Source organism: Vipera ursinii, assembly GCF_947247035.1.
Source record: "Vipera ursinii genome assembly, chromosome: 2".
NCBI lineage: Eukaryota > Metazoa > Chordata > Lepidosauria > Squamata > Viperidae > Vipera > Vipera ursinii.
In genome coordinates this window covers 84,866,469-84,889,467 of record NC_139513.1, presented here as the reverse complement: position 1 = coordinate 84,889,467, position 22,999 = coordinate 84,866,469, and the positions used below count along the sequence as shown (strand labels likewise).

General features: G+C 38.3%; 1 protein-coding gene across 2 annotated transcripts in view; it reads right to left on the bottom strand.

The window, feature by feature from the left end:
• Positions 1 to 22,999, bottom strand: part of FAM13B (family with sequence similarity 13 member B) — a 72,410-nt gene that overhangs the window by 13,898 nt on the left and 35,513 nt on the right. For both annotated transcript variants that reach the window (XM_083351732.1, XM_083351733.1), the window contains 7 exons: positions 20,646 to 20,710; positions 19,655 to 19,709; positions 19,206 to 19,353; positions 11,879 to 12,086; positions 8,226 to 8,358; positions 4,913 to 4,994; positions 4,009 to 4,235 (listed from right to left, as the gene is read on the bottom strand). In XM_083351732.1, coding sequence (XP_083207858.1) covers positions 4,009 to 4,235; positions 4,913 to 4,994; positions 8,226 to 8,358; positions 11,879 to 12,086; positions 19,206 to 19,353; positions 19,655 to 19,709; positions 20,646 to 20,710 — 918 coding nt within the window. The remainder of the gene's footprint in view (positions 1 to 4,008; positions 4,236 to 4,912; positions 4,995 to 8,225; positions 8,359 to 11,878; positions 12,087 to 19,205; positions 19,354 to 19,654; positions 19,710 to 20,645; positions 20,711 to 22,999) is intronic.

Here is a 22,999-nt window from a genome sequence, read left to right as displayed (position 1 = left end):
ACAGCATATAAAGACGATTTTAATACTTTAAAACTATTGTCAAATTAAATCAAGAATTAGCAAAGGCAGCCGATATAAGAATAAACTATCAGAATAAAAAATATGTGTTTCTATCTAAGCCAGACATGTCAAACACAAGGCCTGGGGGCCAGATCTGGCCCGCGAAGTGGTTTCATGTGGCCCGCGAAGCCATCCTGGAAACAGTGAGGGAACGGCCCCCACTGCCTTGGCCCTGGCCCAGAGACCCTCCTTCTGCCAGAGACCCTCAGATCTGTCCCACTCCTGCCCAGGCCCCCATAGGCACCCTTGATGCGAATGATGCAGAGCTGGCCACGCCCACCCAGTAGGCCATACGCACTCTAGCTACGCCCACTCAGTAGGCCATGCTCACCCTGGCCATACCTACCTGGCCCCTTGAGGGCAACCACAATGCTGATGTGGCCCTCAATGAAATTGAGTTTGACACCCCTAATCTAAGCTGAAAAGACTTGTCATTATAACAAAGAAGCAAAATCTAATATTTTAAAGCCTTGGAGTAACCCAAATTTAAATATGGATGTTCACATGCAGAATTATAGTCTTCTGGTGTTTCCAAGTTAATTAAATTTAGTATCAGTCTTATTTCTTAAAGTTATTTTTTACATTGATGCATAGTTCCATAACTCACGTCTGCTATTTTTTGAGAAGGAATTATGTGTAGTTTTGGTTAAGCAGCAGAAAATATCCTAGCAGTTGGTCTCATGTCTCATGTTCAGACCCAACTCCATATACTCTATCAATATAACATTTGGTAATATTTAGCACAAAAAGCAGCTGGTGAGCAATAAAAGTCTATAGTTAAACTTTGCTTCATTCTATGGTGAATCATCATCCATATAGTTGAGCCTCTTAGTTGCCACAAAATATAAAAAAAAAATGATCCAACCTGGTTACTGCATTTCTGGTAGTCTTTTAAAATTTGAGTTGTCTATTAGAGCAACAAAGTCTGCAGTATGAATGAAAAAGCATCTTGTATCAATTTTGTCCAGCTCTCAAAGTTGGTCATCTATCTTGTTTTCGTAATTCCTTTGAAGATGGTGAAACCAATGGCATTTCTGACCATCCCAGGGAAAAGTGTCTCAAAACAATTCATATCGGCTTCTAGATAATTAAGTCTTGTGCTCTATACAAATTATCATTCCACTGACCACTTTTATATGTATTCATTTTCATAAAAAATAAATGTTTAATATTTATTTATTTATTTATTTATTTATTTATTTATTTCATTCATTCATTCATTCATTCATTCATTCATTCATTCATTCATTCATTCGGTTTATATACCGCCCTATTCCCAAAGGACTCAGGGCGGTTTACAAGGCAAAATTTAAAAACAATCCAATATAGAATTAAAATAAAATTAAATTAAGTCTAGCCGCAAAAATTAAATCACAATTTAAAAACATTAAACCCCTCAGTCCAGACCAGATAGCTCAAAGAGCCAGGTTTTTAGGTCCCGGCGAAATGAACGAAGGTCGGGGGCAGTCCGGAGTTCCGTTGGCAGTTGATTCCATAGGGCAGGCGCGGCCACAGAGAACGCCCTCCCCCTGTGGATCGCCCGTCGGCAATCCTTGACCGGCGGTACCCTGAGGAGGCCCTCCCTGTGGGAGCGCACAGGACGATGGGAAATTGACGCTGGCAGCAGGTGTTCCCTTAGATAATTATTGAATATTGAATATTGAAGCAAGGGGCAATAAATCTGGACTTACTCTTCTATATTTATCCCATACTGTTAGGACATTATTTTTAACCAAGTAATCCCTGATAGCCTGGACACTTCTGTTTGTATTTGACCAAAGATACTTATGCAAGCCTTCTGGGAGTCCTGCTCCTTCAACAAAAGCAGCACTTGTAAGGTGATATAATCCAATCTGTAATCCAAGTTAAACAACTGGTTTATTAATATAATCTAAGATGTGATAAACCAAGCCACCTTATTTTGTCATATCATGCAAAATTGTAGGTTTATTCCTGTCATTGTTTGATCATACTGTATGTAATTAGTTATTTGTCTTTGTCAGTCATTGGATATCTTTCTTTTAATTTGATGTTTGATAAACTACTATACACTTTTACTATTGATATTTTTCCTAACCAGAAAATATATACTTTTTTCTTTAAGGTATTTTCTGCATATGTTGCTTTTCCTCTTCAAATAATTTTCATATAATTTGTTCCACATCTTGTTCCTTGTTATATTGAACCCATATTGTATGTGTTTGTTTATTCTAAAGAGTCCTTTACATGAGTAACTGTGAGTACTATCTTTAGTTGTATAATTTTAGTTTAGTTTCTTCCTTTTCCACTTTGATTCCTGAAATTTTATTATTTTGCCATATCAAAGTTTTTTAAGAGGACCTGTGCATCGGAGCACATTATTTTGAAATGGAAAAAAAAATATGCATCATTATAGCCAAGTCAACTGTCATCAGCTAAAATTGGACAAAGGCTAGTGAGGCAAAGTTTGAAGAAATTTTTAAGCCATTTATTTGAGGTTTCAAATAAATAAACAATGTTGAAATATTTGAAAAATAAGAATATTTTTATATGTATGAATCACATGGTGCAAGTCTAATTTATAAAACTGGAAAGTTTACTTTATTCAGGCAATAATTATAAATCCATTGACTGAATTCTCTCTAAATGTTTTAATGTTTACCTGCATTTCATGTGCCTCCCCTACAAAAATTTCTGAACCTGTAAGGAGTTTTACATAAGTTTTTAGAAATCATTTAAAAATTAAGCTAAATATTTTTTATACATTTATGCATTATATAAAGTGTTTCATTATTATTTCACTACCTAACAGAATTGGATGACCAATAAATTTAAATAAATAAATAAAATATAAATATTTTGTTTGTGTTTTCTTGATTTTGATTTTGAATGCAGAGGAAAAAGAAATGGGTTTTCTAGCAAACACATTCCTGGTAGCACAACTGAATGCTAAGTACGTAAGTTGTATAACTACTGGATTTTGGCTTGCCAGTTGACAATACATCTGGTCTAGAACAGTGGCCCCCCAACCTTTTGGGCAACAGGGACTGGTTCCGTGGAGAGAGATTTTTCCACAGACTGGAAGGGGTGCGGTTTCACGTGCTGCCTGCATCCCACAGATGGGGCTTTCCTTGTTTGCGCGGCCCAGTTTCTGGCATGCCACGGACCGGTTCGGGACCCCAGGTCTAGAGTGACTTTCAGTTTCTTTGTCACAGTACTTCACTGGGTAGACAACAGTTCAGAATAATCTTTTTTGCTGTTCTCACTCCTACAAATTTCTAAAATATGAGCGTGTGTGGGGGAAACTAGATTTGCAGATTGTTTCCCCATGTTAAGTAATGTGGTCAAGCCCTAAATGCCACCACTATCTAAGAAATCATCATACAATTTTTTTGAAAAATGTGTCTGATTGTGCCACCTATCCAGACCATCTTATCAAAAGTTTTCAAAGTCATCTGGACCATTCATGAATCCCTTTCTACTGCTGTATTTAAGGATAGTCCAGTTTAATAAACTCCTATCCTTGCATAAATTTTGAATACTCTATCTAATTATACAATTAATCTTGTTAGTCATCTTTCTTAAGTAAACATAGATCAAGGCTATGTCCCTCCCCCCCCCCACCCCCCCCACATATATATAACAAAAGATATTGAGAAAGATCTGCATATTGTCCCTAAAATGTCAAAGCATTCTATTCCAGGGAACTGCTTCTTCTGCAAGATGCTTCCTCCTTTAAATGACTATCAGGTTAATATTTGTCTCCAACACTATAGAAAACAAATTCCGTTTCTTGTGCAGAGCCCAATGCATGCATTAGAGATTATTCATATTTCTACCTATTAAATTAGCATGTGATTGGTCAGCATTATCAGCTACTTACTGAATGAGGTATTAGGAAATTCAACAGGATAATGAACTTCACAGATGCATTTTATTTTTTGATGCAGCAGCATATGCAAAACTTACTTTTATATCTTCTGGCAAGCATCTTTCAATTCGCTTTTCTTTCAATTTTTTTAAAATTAGTTCAACAGTGATTTCTTTTGTAGGCTTCTTCTCTTTCTGAGCAACACGCAGATCATCTTCATTGTCTTCATCTTCATGGTCCAGAGATGAACCAAAACTTTTTGGAAGGGTGTTGCTTCGTGGACGTGCCTGAGGTATCAATTCATCTGAGCTTTTGTGCTTTGCATCTACATTGAATTAAAAAAAAATATGAAACACAAGCTCATAAAAAAATACAGAACATAGCTCAGTCACTTTATAACTGTTACTTCTAATCTGGCTAATAAAAACAGAAATGAGGAATTTAGATATTAAACCACATTTCAGAGGTATTTACTTACCTAAACAGAGAAACAGAATGACCAAGGGCAAAAAGGCAGGGGGAATGAGATTAACTTGCAACCAGCTTGACTGCAGATAACCATCCTCTGGCAGCCAATGGTGGGGCCAGTCTATCTGGCCTTCAGAGGGCTAAAACAGGACTGATCTACCTGATCTTCACCAGTCAAAGGAAGAGCCAGTCTGAAGGGCTAGGGGGATTGGCCTACTGAACTCCTTGGTGGCAGCACAGCAGCACTCAATCGGCCATAATTTTGCCATATTTCAATTTCACAAAACTCATGGTCCAGATTTTGGATGCATTCTGTAAGTTAGCCCATTTGAGACACCTCGGTTCAAAATTTGTTTAACTGGATGTTTCATCCAGTTGAAGGTTACACTGATGAGAATTTTACTGGTATTTAGATATGTAACATTGTTTTAGAAAGTAGAATGAAATAATCAAATGCTTTCTTAATGAAAATTATCAGTAGTTAATAAGCATAAGCTGCAGAAGTGCTGTAGGAGATTTCTATGAAAAGCCTACCTTTTATTTGCTTTTTTAATTTGGTAAGCTCTGTCATCCATTTTAAAACCTTTGGATTTGCTGCAATATCGGAATATGAAGGCTGAAAAGAGATAAGTATATTTTTAAAAAAATATAAAATACCAAGAGAGAAAAAAGAAAATGAATTTTTAAAAGGGGAAAAGGATAACAAAAACAAAATTAGGGAATGCTAGCAACAAGAAAAACTGTAGAAAAAAGGAACTCCTGGCTTTCTTTGATACAGATCAAAACCTATAAATCAATAACATTTTAAAGTAAAATAAGCCATACAGTACTTCTATGTCATACACATATCTAATCATCAAAATCTTAAAGCTGTCTCTTTACTTTTTATTCAGTTTTTTGTAGCTAAACCTGGGGACTTCCAGTGAGCACAGTAGCAAATTGACATTCCTAGAAGACAGGGATGGTAGTACAGCTGAAAACAGCATCTGGATGCTAGATCCAGACTGCCAAAATCTCTCTAGAGAAAGAAGATACCTTATTTATCATGAGCAGATGGCAAAAACCCAGGATTTTGGCGATCAGCTTGTGAACAACTGGGATGCGTGAGATTCCATTGAGCTCATAGTTGTTAATATAGTCTATACGGACTCAAAGGTCGACCAACTCTCATCTCCTAACCCAGGGGTCAGCAACCTGAAACAGTGAAAGAGCCACTCGGAACTGGTTCCCTCGCAAAAGGAAAAACTGGGAGCCGCAAAAAATGTGTGCACATGCACGTACATGCGCGCATGCGCAGAACAGGGTTTGACTGAAGAGTGGAGCCAAGGCGAGATATGCACCTATCCTGCATATTTGAATGGATTGGTTGAACTTTTTTGGTCCCATTTTTTTTGGGGGGGACTGTACATGGCAGAGGACTGGGAGCCGCGGGTTGCAGACCTGTGTCCTAACCACTTCAATCAAATATTTTTGTACTGCGTTTTAAAGGTTGAGAACCTTGAGAACGGCAAAGGATTCTCTTGGATTCATTGGGTGAGCTTTGTGCAATATCTTAAGAAAGAATTTTGAATTACAAGGTTAAGGATTGGTAAAACAAACATTTTTGGGAATATATAGCAAGAGGGTGATTGAAGTGTTGATTTTATAAAGTTTTAAATAGATTAAGAGTTCAGATGGAATTGAATGAAGACCCTGAAGTTAACTATAACAATAGTTCAGATCAACCCAGACAAATCTTATTGCATTCTTTGATCAAGTGACAAAATTAATGGACCAGAGGAATGCTGTGGATATAATTTACTTGGATTTCAGTAAGGCATTTGATAAAGTAGACCACAACCTACTACTTGATAAAGATAGAAAAATGTGGTTTAGACAGTAACACCACCAGATGGACTTGTAGCTGGCTGACCGGCCGTACTCAGCATGTGGTCCTCAATGGAACTGCATCTACATGGAGGGAAGTGTGTAGTGGTGTGCCACAGGGCTCTGTTCTGGGCCCAGTGCTCTTCAACATCTTCATCAATGATTGGATGAGGGGATAGATGGGGAACTCATCAAATTTGTAGAGGACAACAAGCTGGCAGGAATAGCCAAAACTCCAGAAGATAAGCTTAAGATACAGAAGGATCTTGACAGACTTGAACATTGGGCGCTACCTAACAAAATGAAATTTAATGGTGAAAAAAGTAAGGTTCTACATTTAGGCAAGAAAAACCAAATGGACAGGTATAGTATAGGTGGTACCTTGCTCAATAGAAGTAACTGTTAGAAGGATCTTGGAGTCCTAGTTGACAACCACTTAAATATGAGCCAGCAGTGTGCTGCAGCTGCCAAAAAAAGCCAACACAGTGCTAGGCTGCATTAACAGAGGGATAGAATCAAGATCACGTGAAGTATTAATACCACTTTACAATGCCTTGGTAAGGACACACTTGGAATACTGCATCCAGTTTTGGTCACCACAATGTAAAAAAGATGTTGAGACTCTAGAAAGGGTACAGAGAAAGGCAACAAAGATGATTGGGGGACTGGAGGCCAAAACGTATAGGGAACGGTTGCTGGAATTGGATATGTCTAGTTTAATGAAGAGAAGGACTAGGGGTGACATGATAGCAGTGTTCCAGTATCTCAGGGTTGCCACAAAGAAGAGGGAGTCAATCTATTCTCCAAAGCACCTGAAGGCAGGACAAGAAGCAATGGATGAAAACTAACCAAAGAGAGAAGCAACCTAGAACTAAGGAGAAATTTCCTGACAAAACAATTAATCAGTGGAACAATCTGCCTCCAAAAACTGTGAATGCTCCAACACTGGAAGTTTTTAAGAAGAGTCTGGACAGCCATTTGTCTGAAATGGTATAGGGTTTCCTGCTTGAGCAAGAGGTTGGACTAGATGACCTCCAAGGTCCCTTCCAACTATTATTGTTGTTATTATTGTTATTATTCCCATGGGGAAACCAACTGTTTTTACATTTTGAAAATAAGTAACTGATGATCATTTTGAAGGTTGGATACTAGAGGACATCAAAAGGAAATAACTACACCAATGAATTCACTAAGACAGATTTATTAATATTGGGCTCAGGAATTAATTTTAAGGTGATCTGCTACTATACTTTTTCTAGCCACCTCAGAAAGAATTTCCAGTTTTGAATATTCTAAAAATGATTTTCTGGAAAGTTTAAGAGTAATTATGAACACATTTGTAGAAGGCATAATGGACAAAGCTGAACACAGGCTTAACTGTTGACAATAGAGCCTATAGTTTAAGTTCTTTAGAAGGATCAAGTTGCATGGTTTTATTTCTTTTTACTGTTATAAGCCTCCCAGAGTCACCTCAAGGCAAGATGGGTGGCAAACTAAATAAACAAATAAATAAAGCAAAATGATGCTAAGCATTGAGTATGGTATCCTTCTGGAATGACTCCAGGATTTGGATATGGGGGCACTGTGCTATCTTGATTTGGATCCTTCTTCTGAGGCTGTTTTCAGTCAGTGTTGATTGGTGACAAGAAGTCTGAGTCCTGGTTCCCACACAAGAGTTGGTACATTTTTTGTTCTTATTCTACCATCTACATGAAACTGTTAGGGGAGGATCATCCACCTCCATGGGGTGAAATGTCATCAGTCTTCCCATGGTCAATTAAGTGATGCAGCGACCATCCTCAATGAACTAACCTCTTAATCTACATATATTAAGCCTTACGTAACAATTGAGAAAAGAAAATTAAGTAGAAAAGAGGAAAGAATGGAATGATGAAAAATATCAATCCAAGTTCATTTTTGTAAAGTAAAAGCAAATAAATATTATTCTAAAGCACCACTGTAAAATATTAAAATAATTTACCTTGAAGTTTTTGTCTTTCTCAAATTGCTCCTCAAACTGTCTTATTTTTTTCTGCAACTTTTTAACTAGCTGATATGGAGTCTTTTCTTCCCGTCTGTCTTCCTTAGAACTACTAAATGCTGCTCTTCGAGTTCTGAATTTAGAAGAAGAGGTAAATATTATAGGTACTATATATACATATACATACATATTCAGTTAAAAGAGGAAACAGGTATACATTTCTACTTCCATCATAAAATCCATGCAACAGAGACAACAAAAATATTATTTTTTTTACTTTTGCAATATTATCACCAATATTTACTATAAATTACCTCTTCATTTCCCGCCTTTATATTATTTTTATAAATAACTCAAGGCAGCGAACATACCTAATGTTCCTTCCTCTTATTTTCTCCACAACAACTCTGTTGTGCTAGGTTGTGTTGGGTTGAGAAACTGATTAATCCAATGTCACCCAGCCGGCTTTCATACCTAAGGCACGACTTGAATCATAGTTTCCTGATTTCTAGCCTAGTATATTAACCAGTAAATCAAAATGGCTGCTGAAAAGATAACATGGTTAAGGTAAAATATAAACTATATGATCACTTTCATATAAATAACTTAAGACTTTGTAACCAAAAATAGATGTGTTAATTGTCCAGCTCTGTAGAATCATAGATATATATAATTCAAGGAGCCTTGGTGGCGCAGTGGGCTAATGCCTCCTTAAGTAATACCAGCTGCCTGCAATTAGTGCAGGTTCGCATCCCAGCAGGCTCAAGGTTGACTCAGCCTTCCATCCTTACGAGGTAGGTAAAATGAGGACCCAGATTGTTGGGGGCAATAAGCTGACTTTGTAATAATGCCGCTTGGGGGGGGGCAAAAGCCCTAATAAGCAGGCATATACATAGAATGAAGGCTATTGCTAAGCACATTGGTTTGTGCTTAAATTGTAAGCTGCCCTGAGTCTTCGGAGAAGGGCAGGATATAAATGGGATTAAAATAAAAAAAAATTAACTCTCACTAACTGCTTTCTATAGAAATCCAGATTAAAATATGTAACAAGGGCTATCTAGCCTCCACTGCACAATAATCTACTACTGGATTCCAGAATTGGTTCTCTGTCTTGCTACTGTTACTATTAAAAACCTTTCTTATTCCATTGTTCTGAAACTTGGCTTTTCCATGTGACATCCCTTCACGTATGAAAACTACAACTGCATCTTTCTTTAGCATTCTCTGAGTTGAAGATTTCAATCTCTCTTCATATGACGTTAGTTCTAGTTCCCTACTCATGCCAGTGATCCTTCCTTGAACCTATTTGTTTGTCTGAGCAGTTTTTAAAGCGTGGTGCCACAAAACGAGCACATTACACAGATCGTAAAATGGGATCTGGTCACATAATGTCTTGCTTAACAAGTGCACTGCTTAGTGATCAAAATTCTGGTCCCAATTGTGGACACAAGTTAGGCACTACCTATACTGAATCACATCAGTTAATTAAGTCTAAAGAGTTTTATTACTTATTTATGTTTATAAACCTGATAGATGTACAGCTTTAAAAAAAATCTACTTGTGGACTATCTACAGAACTATAAAGATGGCAGTAAAAACTGCAAATAATCAAATGTGGATCAATAGTGAAGTAGCTAGAAATGGAGGAAGGAGGAATACTGACGTATGTTTGAAAAGAACCAGCGCCTAAAACGTCTATGCTAAAAACTACAACTTTTTTACAGCTAGGAAACCTGTTTCCAAGTAACTATAGAATCATGACAATTCTATACTGTCCCTTCTCTTTGCTATGAAGATGATTTTTTGAGGAAAAGCTTATACATGCTTGAAGGAGTTTGAACTTGCTTTTTAGAAAATATATATATTTTCGACGGAATCCCATCCGTCATCCTCAGGCTGGTGGCTTCAGCTTCCTTCTTCTGGGAGAAGCATGTGGTAGTGGCTGTTTGTTCCTCTTTTTTAAACTGCCAGAGGGGGTGTGTTCTGTAGGTGGAGGTGTGCTCTGATTGGGTGGGGGATTAAGTGTGTTCTGATTGGGTGGGGGTGTGTTTTGAATGGTGGGTGTGTTCTCATTGGGTGGGGGGGGTGTTTTGAGTGGATGGGCTGGTCTCAGCTGCCAGCCTTAGACCTGAGCTGGTGAGCTGTGCGGGAAAAAACCCGAATGACCAAAGATCCATATATATATATATGTATATGTATATGTATATGTATATGTGTATATGTATATATGTATATATGTATATATGTATATATGTATATATGTATGTATGTATGTATGTATGTATGTGTAAATTACTAACAAAGAATTAAGGGAGACTGAAATGCATTTCTAACTCATTAGTTTTCATCAGTCAGCCAGCTAGTTAAAACTAATGAGTTAGAAATGCATTTCAGTCTCCCTTAATTCTTTGTTAGTAATTTACACAAATATATGAACTGTCCGGTGTGACTACAGCCTGTTCGATGGCCTTCAAGATAGGCTGAAAACAGGAAATAAAGATTTGCCCCATGTTTGGGGCCTAGCAAGGTAATCTAAATAGTTAACATTTCACACACACACACACACACACACATATATATACACACACACATACATACACATATATACATATACACATATATACATATACACATATATACATATATATATATGTATGTATATGTATATATGGGTATATATGCAGACACACGTATATATATATATATATATATATATATATATATATATATATATATATATACACACACACACAGTGCTTTTTTGTAAAAGAAAAAGGTGCCGTAACTCAGACATGTCATACAACCTGCCTTGCCTACCCTACAAGGTTCCATCCAAACAAGGTGCCAGAACTCTGAGCGTTCTATGAGAAAAAAAGCCCTGTGTGTGTGTGTGTGTGTGTATAAAATACTTTATATTATTGCTTTGAAGTGAGATGGGTGTCAAAACAAATTCAATAACTAATTAAATGTTTTAAAACCTCAAAGGTAAAAATGTGTTATTTTTATCGAGATAGTGACATGCAAACAATATGTAGCCAAAACTGAAGAAGTCCCCATTAAAATACCACACGTTTTTGTTTTTCATGTATGCAAATTATGCCATGGAATTCCCTTTTCTTAAACCTGTGCTGTTATAATTTACATTTTTAAAAAAACTCTCAGGAAAATGTATGCATAATTAAAATCAGATTTATTGTTAACCTAAGAGCAAAGAATACAAAAGTATTAAAATATATACCAGATTTGGAATTTTCTTGAGAAATATGCCTAAAAGTACCAACACTTTCACTGTAGCACAAGTTGCAACTGAAGAAAGATTGTTTATTTATGTACGTACGAATGTATGTATGTATGTATTTATGAATGTTATTCCAAATTTCAGCTAATAATAACTATTCAGTGGAAAAGGCAAATTCTCTTCTAGCAAACTTTTTTTTTATTTTTCTTTCATAAACCTACATTTTTTTTACTCAGATGCTTTTTTAGAAAGACAAAACAAAACAAAAAAGTCTTACTACTTTATAAAAAACAATTACATGATACCAAAACTCATGATTTTGGAAATGAAAAATAAAAAATTCTATATCCGAATACAAATCATTAACAGTTTTTTTTCTCATGAACTGTATCTGTGAATGACATTAACTACTTACCTAACAAAAGAAAGGGCTTTAGATGAAGAATCTATTTTTTCTGCATCATGCAGGAAACGCTGACTTTGCCCAAAATCCAAACTCCGATGTGCCAATATGGGATGACTATCTTCTTCCAGAGGATGATTCATTCTTCCGGCTTGTGGAGAAAGCTGAGCTTCTCCAGATTCATTATCTTCCTGCCAAGATTTAAAAGCAGGGAATGGGTCTAGAAGGAAATAAAAAACAAATGGCACTGGAATATTAGAAGACTGCAGCAAAAAACATTGCAAATTCACAATGTGACTAAAATGAATAATGAAATGCACTGGAAAGCTACATGTCAAAGCAAACAAAAAGAAAATAGCCCAATACACTTAAGACATATACAACAATATTCCAATAAGTGTACGCCACTTAATGTATTTCATTAGATAAGCATCATGCATTAATATATAAAACTATACTATGTTGTACACTAAATATGTACCATGTGTATTTTCATTATGTGCTTTAAACCATATGAATAGGTAATTTTTGTCCAAAACAACAGAAAGCACACTAAATTCCTTCAAGTGCAACAGTGTGCATCATTTACATAAAGATTTTAGATAATGAAGTGCAACCCCCTATGTTTCATTGTAATACAAAAAATTTGACTCCTCCATATATTGATATTGAAGAACAATTCTATAGAAGGAGCATTGTTTGTGAAGAAAGTAAATAAATATTTCATATTGCACATTAAAGATATAATGTTTAAAATGTATGTTTGTGAAATAATTTGTGCCTGTTCTAAGGAATCTGAAATATTAGAATAATCCAAGAAACTTGTTACTGTCCCTCGAAAATAATGTGTGTGTGTGTGTGTGTGTACCAATATTAACACATACACACAGACAGTTCCTCAGTCTATCTCTATTTACAATCACAGAAATAGAGTGACATAAATACTGAATCTGATTTTTCCAGTGCAAATCTTATATTTGAAAGAGAATTTTAAACAACACAGTGACAACACAGTAAAATGTTGATTAACCCACTTATACCTGCTTCCCACCAAACACCAAAATATATTTTAAGGAATTCCTTGTTTAAAATAAAAGTTATTTGGATTACAAAAAGGCAAACCAGACATGATGTCATGGTGTGAACTTATAAAGCTGCTTTATATAGACACTCTTCCTTGGTCCAACTAGCAGAGGACATTCTTCTCTAGCTGGCAGAGGCCTTCCCAGGTTGTCAGGCAGTCCCAGTTCTGCTGGCTAACATCATTTAACTGAACGTACCAGCATGTCAACCTGGAACGTTTATATGCATACCACTGCACCGATCATAAGCCATAACTCTTCAGAAGGCAGCAGGTAAAAGGGGTAATTTGAAAGCAACCATAAACCATGAAAGAGGCAGTAACTGAATGTATGGCGAACCATACTTACCCTCCCCTTCTCTCTGTAGATGCATTGTTTTGAAATCAATGAGGGGAAAAGTGATAGGGCATGGCGCTAATAAATGAAAAAAAAATGGCAAAAAATACTGAAGTGAACACATCAGCACAGTTAGAACAAACTATAAAGAACACGTAGGAGTACAGCACCACACAGAAAGTCTTCCAATTGACTCCGGGCCAGGTCTAAGCACTCAATTCTCAACTGAATGGAGCAGTTAAAAGGTGCCCAACACCATGCAAGATTAAGGCCTTTGTCAATTAAAAAGCCTTTCCAGAAATGTTCCAGAGGTGACAAACAAAAGCCACATGCTTTTCCATGTTTAAAACACATTTCAAACAAAAATAAATTTATGCACAGGACAGATTTTGCTCACATATGTTTAAAAAGAACAAACCAAAATGAAGAGAAAATTCATATGCCAATTATTTATGTGTCCAACATATGCATTTGTCCAAATTAACAAGATACGCATTTTTAAAAAGAAGCAAATTTCTGACACACAATATAACAGGTCTAGAAATCATTAAACTAAATCTAAATGGATCTTAATAATAAGATTAATATAAACAAATTCAATCTGATTCGAAAAAGAGAAGAGAGAATGAAGAAACCTAGTTCAGGATCCAAAGAGCTTTGCAGAGCACAAAGGGACTTTCAGCTTAGCCATTAATCCTCCCCTTGAAGTAATCCCTAAAGTCTGAGGATATTCTTGAGCTGCATTCAATTAATTTATTTTATTTATTTATTTTATTAGATTTATATACCGCCCTTTCCCGAAGGACTCAGGGCGGTTTACAGGGCATTTTAAAATCACATCAATACAAAATACAAAAGTTAAAAGACTATTAAAAAGATTAAATTATCCCTGAAAATAGAACCCCAGTTAAAATTCTCAGCCTGGGCCAGAGAGCTCAAAGAGCCAAGTCTTCAGGTCCCGGGGGAATGAACGCAGGTCAGGGGCAGTCCTGAGCTCCACGGGCAGCTGGTTCCAGAGGGCAGGCGCACCCACAGAAAAGGCCCTCCCCCTGGGTGTTATCCGCTGGCAATCTTTTACCGGCGGCACCCTGAGAAGACCCTCCGTGCGAGCGCACTGGACGCAAGGAACTTGATGCTGGCAGCAGGTGTTCCCTCAAATATCCCGGACCCAAGCCATTTAGGGCTTTATAGGTCATCACCAGCACCTTGAATCTCACCCGGAGGGCAACCGGAAGCCAATGCAGCTCGCGGAGTAGAGGTGTTACATGGGAGTATCGGGAAACCCCCATCACAACTCGCGCGGCCGCATTCTGCACCAGTTGAAGCCTCCGAGTGGTCCTCAAGGGCAGCCCCATGTAGAAAGCGTTGCAGTAGTCTAAACGGGAGGTCACGAGCGCATGAGTGACTGTGCGTAAGGTATCTCGGTCCAGGTAGGGTCACAACTGGAGCACCAGGCAAACCTGGGCAAAAGCCCCCCTGGTCACGGCTCCTATATGATCTTCAAAATTGAGCCGTGAGTCCAGGAGGACGCCCAAGTTGCGAGCCCTATCAACGGGGGGGGGGGTAATAGTTTGGTTAGCCCGAGATGCCGATACGAAAAGCCACTCAGTCTTGGCAGGATTGAGACGAAGCCTGTTTCTCCCCATCCAGACCTGGACCGCCTCCAGGCAAGGAACTATTAATGCATTGCATTTCTTTGGATCCTACTCCCAGAGTACAGCAGCAAATAAAACAAAAAGCTCCTGCTTAAACAAAGAGCTATTTTAAGTAATTATGTGATCAAAATACATATGTTTTATCCTTAGAGTCAGAGGAACGTCAGAAAAAACCTTATCATCCATTTGGAAATTAATATCACTATACTATTAATTGATTCAGTTCGCAAGTTAAGCAGAAATCATAATCTTGCAGTTTGGATGTTGCTATAAGGTTAAGGTTAGGGGTTGTTATCCAAAAGTTCACCAATATCTTTACCACATGAATCAACAAGAGAAAGCAAGAATTACTGGTACATTCCAGGATCATTCTCAAGAGAAACTATACTTTAATAGTTTGGCGTAATGCAGCAGGATATACCAATTATTAGAGGAATAACTTGTTCAACTAGATATAACTAAAATATAAGCAGCAAATATGACATTTCATTTTTCAAAAACAATACAAAACAGATTATATTAATGTTTTACATGTTCTTAATCTACATTTACTCCTACTAGGAATCTCTTTATGTTTCTACTGTACAACAAAAATTAATTTGAATGGTTAATCTAATGGCTGGGGGAAAATATTATCTTCTCATTTTGAGGAAATCTGTCCAATTGGCATCATCTAGACACACATGAGATTAAGCTACAGTTATAAAATAGCAATAGCATTTATATGGCTTATATATCGCCCCATAGCTTTTTACAGCACTCTCTGGACAGTTCACAATGTAGAAGTATTATTTGCATATTGCTACCAACAATCTCTGACTGCTCTTTAGAAGGCCAGATCCTGAAGCTAAAACTCAAATACTTTGGCCACCTAATGAGAAGGAAGGACTCACTGGAGAAGAGCCAAATGCTGGGAAAGATTGAGGGCAAGAGAAGAAGGGGACGACAGAGAATGAGGTGGCTGGATGGAGTCGCTGAAGCAGTAGGTGTGAGCCTAGATGGACTCCAGAAGATGGTCGAGGACAGGAAGGCCTGGCGGAACATTGTCCATAGGGTCGCGATGGGTCGGACACGACTTCGCAACTAACAACAACAACAACCAACAATCTGGATCCTCATTTTACCAACCTCAGTAATATTAAAAACTTTTTTTGACAACTTACAGATTGCATGAGGTATAGAAGCTATCTTTTTCAAGCTATCTGGAAAGGCAGAACAATAATGGTGCCTCCCTATGTAAGAGCTTCTGGGAGCAACCATATATCCTTACATTTATATCCAACAATTATATCCAACAATCAGCATTCTTTTGATTGTTAATTGTATGGAAAAATATATTTGACCATACAGAGTTGCATTACCAGGAGCACCATACAAAAGAATTGTAAAAAAAAAGATAATCCTGAAATTGAATATACTGTTCTAATATAATTTCAGCTGTTGCAGATTCTGAAATTTTCTTTAAGACTTTTTCCCGGAAGTAAAAATGCATTTCTGCACTTCATGCTCAATACATTCCCTACCCCAAAAAGAATAATCAAACCCATTCCTAAATATTACATAAAACAACATTAGTTTTATATTGTAAATTATAACTATAATTACCGTATATACTTGAGTATAAGCCGAATTTTTCAGCCCACTTTTTGGGCTGAAAAATTCCACTTCGGCTTATACTCCAGTCAACAAAAAAACTTACCGAGGACTTGTGCGCGGCCGAGGCTTTGGTGCTTCCGGGATCGCGCGCACCTCTCCCAAGCCACCGCCGTCCGAGACCTGCCGAAGTTTGGGGAGGTTTGGGGAGGTGCGCGCGCACCTCCCCAAACGTCGGCAGGTCTCCGTTCCTCCGCGCCCTGCCTGCCTGCTTCTTTCCGCAGCGGAAAGAAGCAGGCAGGCAGGGCGCGGAGGAACGGAGACCTGCCGACGTTTGGGGAGGTTTGGGCGCCTCCCCAAACCTCCCCAGGTCTCTGTTCCTCCGCGCAGACCTGCTGACGTTTGGGGAGGCCATTTAGCTGCCATTCAAAACAACCAACACCCCAAAACTACAAATAACCTCTTTCAAATTTATGACAAATGCAGCACTCCAGTGGTCATTCACACTTACCACAGACCCTGGGTATGTTGCGCTGTCCTCCCCTGCCCGTCTTCCCCTGCAGCACTTAGGCCTGCTCCCCAGGACTCCTGGAAGCAGCTGCGAACAATTCCTTGCTAAAATGGCGGCTACTTTCAGAGCCTTCTCCGCTAATCAGCTGTCTGCCCATCAGCTGTCCATAGGGATGCTGCAAAGCTCTCCTTCTCTAGGCCTTGGACTCCCTCCTGGCTGAAGAGTAGATGAACCAAGCCAGCAAGGAGACAAAATGTTTCTGCAGCTGTTTTTCCTCTGAAGTTTTTTTTTTTTTAAAGTAATCTCCGAAGGTTATGCCAGAAAATGGAGGACGCTGGGTCTTTGCAAGCTTTAGCTGTCCGCCTGGCTGCCTGAAGGCCGCCCTTTTCAGGCAGTCTGACAGACAGCTAAAACTTGCAAAGACCCAGCGTCCTCCATTTTCTGGCACAACTTTTAGGGATTTATTATTATTATTCCTACTACTACTATTACTACTACTACTACTTCAGGAGTAAAAAGTTGCAGAAAAAAATTCTCTCCTTACTAGCTTAGTTCCTCTACTCTTCCATCTGGAGCCAAGGTAAGATTTTAAAAAGGGATATTGGTTGGAAGGCAGAGGGAGAGTTTAGTTTTAGCATCTAAAAAAAAGGGGGGGGGGAAATCAGCGAGTACATCCCAACCAGCTTTTTATGTTTTTGTTATTGAAGAAATATGGGGGAGGGGGAGGGGTTCTGGGGTGGGTTGGGGAGGGGATAATATTGTAACTTCAATAAAAATTTTCAATAAAAAAAAAGAAATATGGCTTTCTGGGGGAAGGTGGGGAGGGCGTTAAGGAAGGAAAGGGTTTTTGGAAGCTCGTCCTGAAGCTGCCTTTTGTGCAAGGGGCCTTTTCTCAAAGCCTAGAGAGGCAGCTTTGTTGCCTCCCCGTAGACAGCTGATGGGCGAACACCAAAAGCTCCAAAAGGCTAGGGAACTAGTCCCAGAACAAAACGGAGACCTGCCGTTTGGTTTGGGAGGCGCCCAAACCTCCCCAAACGTCGGCAGGTCTGCGCGGAGGAACGGGCGTGTTTCCTTGCCTGCTCTGCGCCGCGATTTGCCCGGGGAACGCGCGGGCCCCGAATGGCAGCGTGGAGTGAGGAAGCGGACAGCCAGGGCTTCCCCGAGAGCCGCGGCCACACAGGGTATTCCTGTGTATTCAGGCTTGCAAAATGGCGGATTGAGCCTCTGCTGGCGGCAGAGGCTTGCAGAGCGCGGATCCAGCCTCCGAGGCATGCAGAACGGCGGATCGGCTTATACTCGAGTCAACAACTTTTCCCAGTTTTTGGGGGTGAAATTGGGGGTCTCGGCTTATACTCGAGTCGGCTTATACTCAAGTATATACGGTACTTCATCAGAGATGAATATGAATGCTAATGTTCCAAAATAGAGTATTTCTTTTAAAATTTGCATATTATATCAAATGTATACATTATTTCAATATAAGCAGTCATAACTATTTGCTGGCGTATTATAGCCATGGTAAATACGATGGTTACTACATCACTGTTTGCTACATGGATTACATGTGTTTTATCTCAATAAAAATGATGTGGGCGAACATAATAATCTCATCTTGAATTCTTTAAAAATAAAATGGGCAGAATCCCATTATCTCCCTGATAAAAAGACAGAAAGAGTGACAAAGAAGTTCTAGCTAAGCTCCCTAATACATTCTTTTACAGTGGAAAATGGGGTTGGCATCATCAAAGTCAACATATCCTCCTTTTCTTAGCTATAGGACTATGCAGGAGTAAAATACCCTTCACACAATTGTTATAAAGATCCCCAGCAATCTCTGCAGTTTATAAATTGAGAAACAAGCATAAAAGCAGTACACAAATAATATTCTTAGAAGAATATTAGTAGAAACCCCCACTCTCAGAGACTTCAAGCAGATTAAAACAATTTGTTAAGAATTACTGGTAACTTCAACTAACAATATTTGGAAGTTTCAACTTCCCAAATCTAACTTTTTCTTCTACTGATTCATTTCAATAGACTTCATCTAATGCCCATTTTAAATACATTATTAAATATCAATAAATACATATTTATATTGATCACATATTTGAATTTTCAAAATTAACCAATTTTTGAAAAACATCAGTAAAATCAAGATTTACCTTCCCATTTGTCACCACCATTCACATTCTTCAAATCAAGATGTGGTAAAGAGGCACCCAATGTTGCTTCAGGAGCATTGTTATTTCGGTTTTTCACTTCCTCCAATTCATTTTTCATATTTTGATCAGAAATATTGCTAACACAATCCTGTAAATAAACAATACACTATTATAGGATGAGCAACTTCCAGCATACATTTAAATTTTTGTTTTGTGGGTTTTCAGTATGTTTTCCTGATTGATAAAAAATATGAAATATAAGCGAGCAATTAAGTAAGTTAAATTAATATATAAAATAGGAACCATACAAGAGACTGTCAAATAAATACTACCTACCTGTAAAAATTACAGTTAATATTCATGCAGCTAAAAAGTGGAAATACATTTGTGGATATATATTTAAAATGTGCCTAGATATACAAGGGAAAGGAAAAAAAACAAGCTCTCACCAGAATCATATGTGACGTCATTTTGCTACCATCATCAAACAATATAAAGTCTTGCCTATAAAGGAAGTTAGGACATGGAAAAATTATTTCAAAATACTTATGATGGCAATTCTTATGGACTCAACTCAGTCATATCAGTACAGTTTAAAACAAAGTAAACTTGGGTTTTGTTTGATAAACCAGAACAAAGAACTTTACACTTACAATTATCCCCCTAATCTAGTGATATTATTAATACACACGCGCGCACATGTACACACACACATACACACACAAACTAGTATCATGGCTAGCAATACATCTATGTATACAAAGCTGTAATTATGATTTGTCAATTTAGATATGGCAAAGCACAGTGTACAAAAGAAATGGTTTGCAAAAGCATTTAAAATGTTTTCTGATTATGATTTAAGAGTAACTAACAAATCATGATTCCTCAATTCAAAAAATCATGGCAAACATTGTTCAATGTGTTTCTTCATGATTTATTAAACTAAACCTGGATTTATTGCAAAACTCTACTTGGCTTGATAAATTGTAAAGAATATGGTTTACTTGTTTTTGTGAAATTTTAATCAATGGTAAGCAAAATTTATAAAATAATTTCATAACATAAAAATTAGTTGACACAAAAGAAAGCAGACTGGCTGAGTTGAAGGTGAGAGAGATTTTTATACAATATGAAACTATTTTCTTATTTGGCTCTGGTTTTTTCCTACTCTAAAGGTAAAAATCACAAAAGCTATGTTAAATTAACCTTTCTGTATCCTGTAACACAAAATAAGGTTACAATACTGTCACTAATACAATCACTAAATCTATTCAGTCCTAAATGCCCTGAGTATAGACATTTTATCTGTTCTTCCAGCAACATAGAGATGTCCTCATACTAAGAAAACTAATTCTGGAAAAACAGTTCCTCATAAAGATAACATTAATAAAAAGTATCTTGCCCCAGACCCAATGTTCTCATGTATACTGGAGTACATACTCATTTCCAAAGGATTCTTTATCTTCACCTCCATCATCACATGGCTTCAACAATACGCCTGCAGCCTATTGGTGAAAACAAAGACCTTAGCATGGTAAGTGCCATTCTGTTTTAAGGAAGGAAGAAAGCTACAATATTCTATGGTTCTAAACAAATTTAAATTTTATTTAAACTACTTAGTTACTTTAACTTCTCGGGGAAAAAGTTTTAAAGTGCCCTGCTGAAGTATGCTAATCCAGATTAATTTGAGGGCTGAAGATGTAAACAAAATATTAACAAGGCTTCTGAGGACTTCTCTCAGTTTATGCAGAATGAGCCATCTGCTGGACTCTAAAAGATACTATTAATCCTTGTTACTAAATAAAACAGCAACATGGATAGAACGCTGCTGGAAAAAAGCACTCATGCCACTAGTAAAGACACCCAGTTAAAACTGGCAGATGTTAAATATTATTTTTAATATCTGCATTTAACACAATCAGAAAATCACATTAAAGGTGATTACAGACTAATCCTTATGAACAGCTGATAGAGGAAAAATAGTCAATTCACTGCTAAGCAGTAATAGCGCTTCTTAATATAGCCTCTCCTCTGCGCCTTGGATCTGAAGACAGCTAAACATACTTCAGATAGTTTTAAAATCATTTGCTCTTTTCCTTTTTAGGTAAAGCACATTTTATTCCTAGGATATAAAATAAAGGCAGTATTCAGTTTCCAAAGCCCTAACCCAAATGCTGAAAACATGTAATTTTTAATGTGACAGAAAGAGAACTTTAAGTGACTGGAAATAATAATTTAAATTGATAAGAATTATATGTACATTCTGATTCCACCATCTTTTGGAATACAGTTTCCAGCACAACATTTGAAGGCCAAATGTCAATATCATCCTAACACTGTCAGATATTTCTGATATTAATGGGGCTAAATTTTCAAATAAACAAACAGGCCATTTGTAAACTAACTTTTCAGTTTGAAATAGGTACTACTGGCAAGTAGTACAAGTTAGTTTACAAATGGCCTGTTTGCTTATTTGAAAATTTAGCCCCATTAACATCTGAAATATCTGGCAATTTCAGGATGATATTGATATTTGGCCTTCAAATGTTGTGCCTTCTCCCAGTGTATTGTTGCTTGACTTGTTTTTCTTTCCATCTACCGGTATTTTTCTTGTTCGGTGTTATTTTCTGAATATTACATGCAAAGGCCACACAAAGATTATGCCATTCCAGGAGTAATTTGGCAGTTTTTCAGAAATCATGTGAGGAATTCTGGAAATGACGTTCCAGATGAAACTTGTTTATTTGGGGTAGTATAACCCCCAAAACACACTGAACTATTTCCAGTTTGGAGAATTCCAAAAACAAACTCCACCAAACTATCTTTGAAAAGGGAGAATCTTCAGGAAGTTAGCATGGCTTACATGAGCTCCGGCTGGTGTATCTGAATGCCAGGTCCGTGGTTAACAAAGCTCCCCTCGTTAGGGATTTAGTTGAGGGTGAGCATGCGGACCTGGCTTGCATCACGGAGACCTGGTTGGGCCCAGAGGGTGGGGTCCCTTTGGTTGACCTCTGCCCACCAGGCTTCCGGGTGCTGCACCGGCCAAGAGCTCAAGGTAGGGGTGGGGGAGTGGCGGTTATTATTAGGGAGACCTTATGTCCGCGGGAGACCACCGTTTCTCAGATAGTCGGGTGTGAGTCTCTCTTTGTGAGATTTGGTTCTGGGGCGCAGTTGGGTTTGCTGCTGACGTACATTTCGCCTAGTCGTACAGCGGCAGCCCTGCCCGAGCTGCTTGATATCCTCTCAGGGTTGGTGGTTGAGTTTCCCAAACTTATTGTTTTGGGAGACTTCAATCTACCATCCCTGGGAGGCTCATTTGAGCTAGCTCGGGAGTTCATGGCTTCCATGACGGCCATGGACCTGACGCAAGTAATTTCTGAACCAACTCATGAGGGAGGCCACACTCTTGACCTGATTTTTTTATCTAGACGGTGGTTGGATGATCTTGGTGGGGGCTCTCCATTTATTATGCCCCTGTCATGGACCGATCATCATCTCCTGCGGATGGTCTTCCGTTTTGCCACCCCCCGCCGTGGGGATACGGAACCAATTAGATGGTACCGCCCCAGACGCTTAATGGATCCTGATAGATTCCAAGCGGCGCTGGGGTCCCCACCTGCCTCCATTGCTCACAGCTCGGCGGATGCCTTAGTGGAAACCTGGGAAAGGGTAGCCACTGAGGCACTTGACCGGGTTGTACCCTTGCGGCCCCTGACCCGGCGCAGATCCCAGCGAGCTCCATGGTTCTCCGCGGAGCTCCGGGAGATGAAGCGTCGGAAACGGGGCCTAGAGAG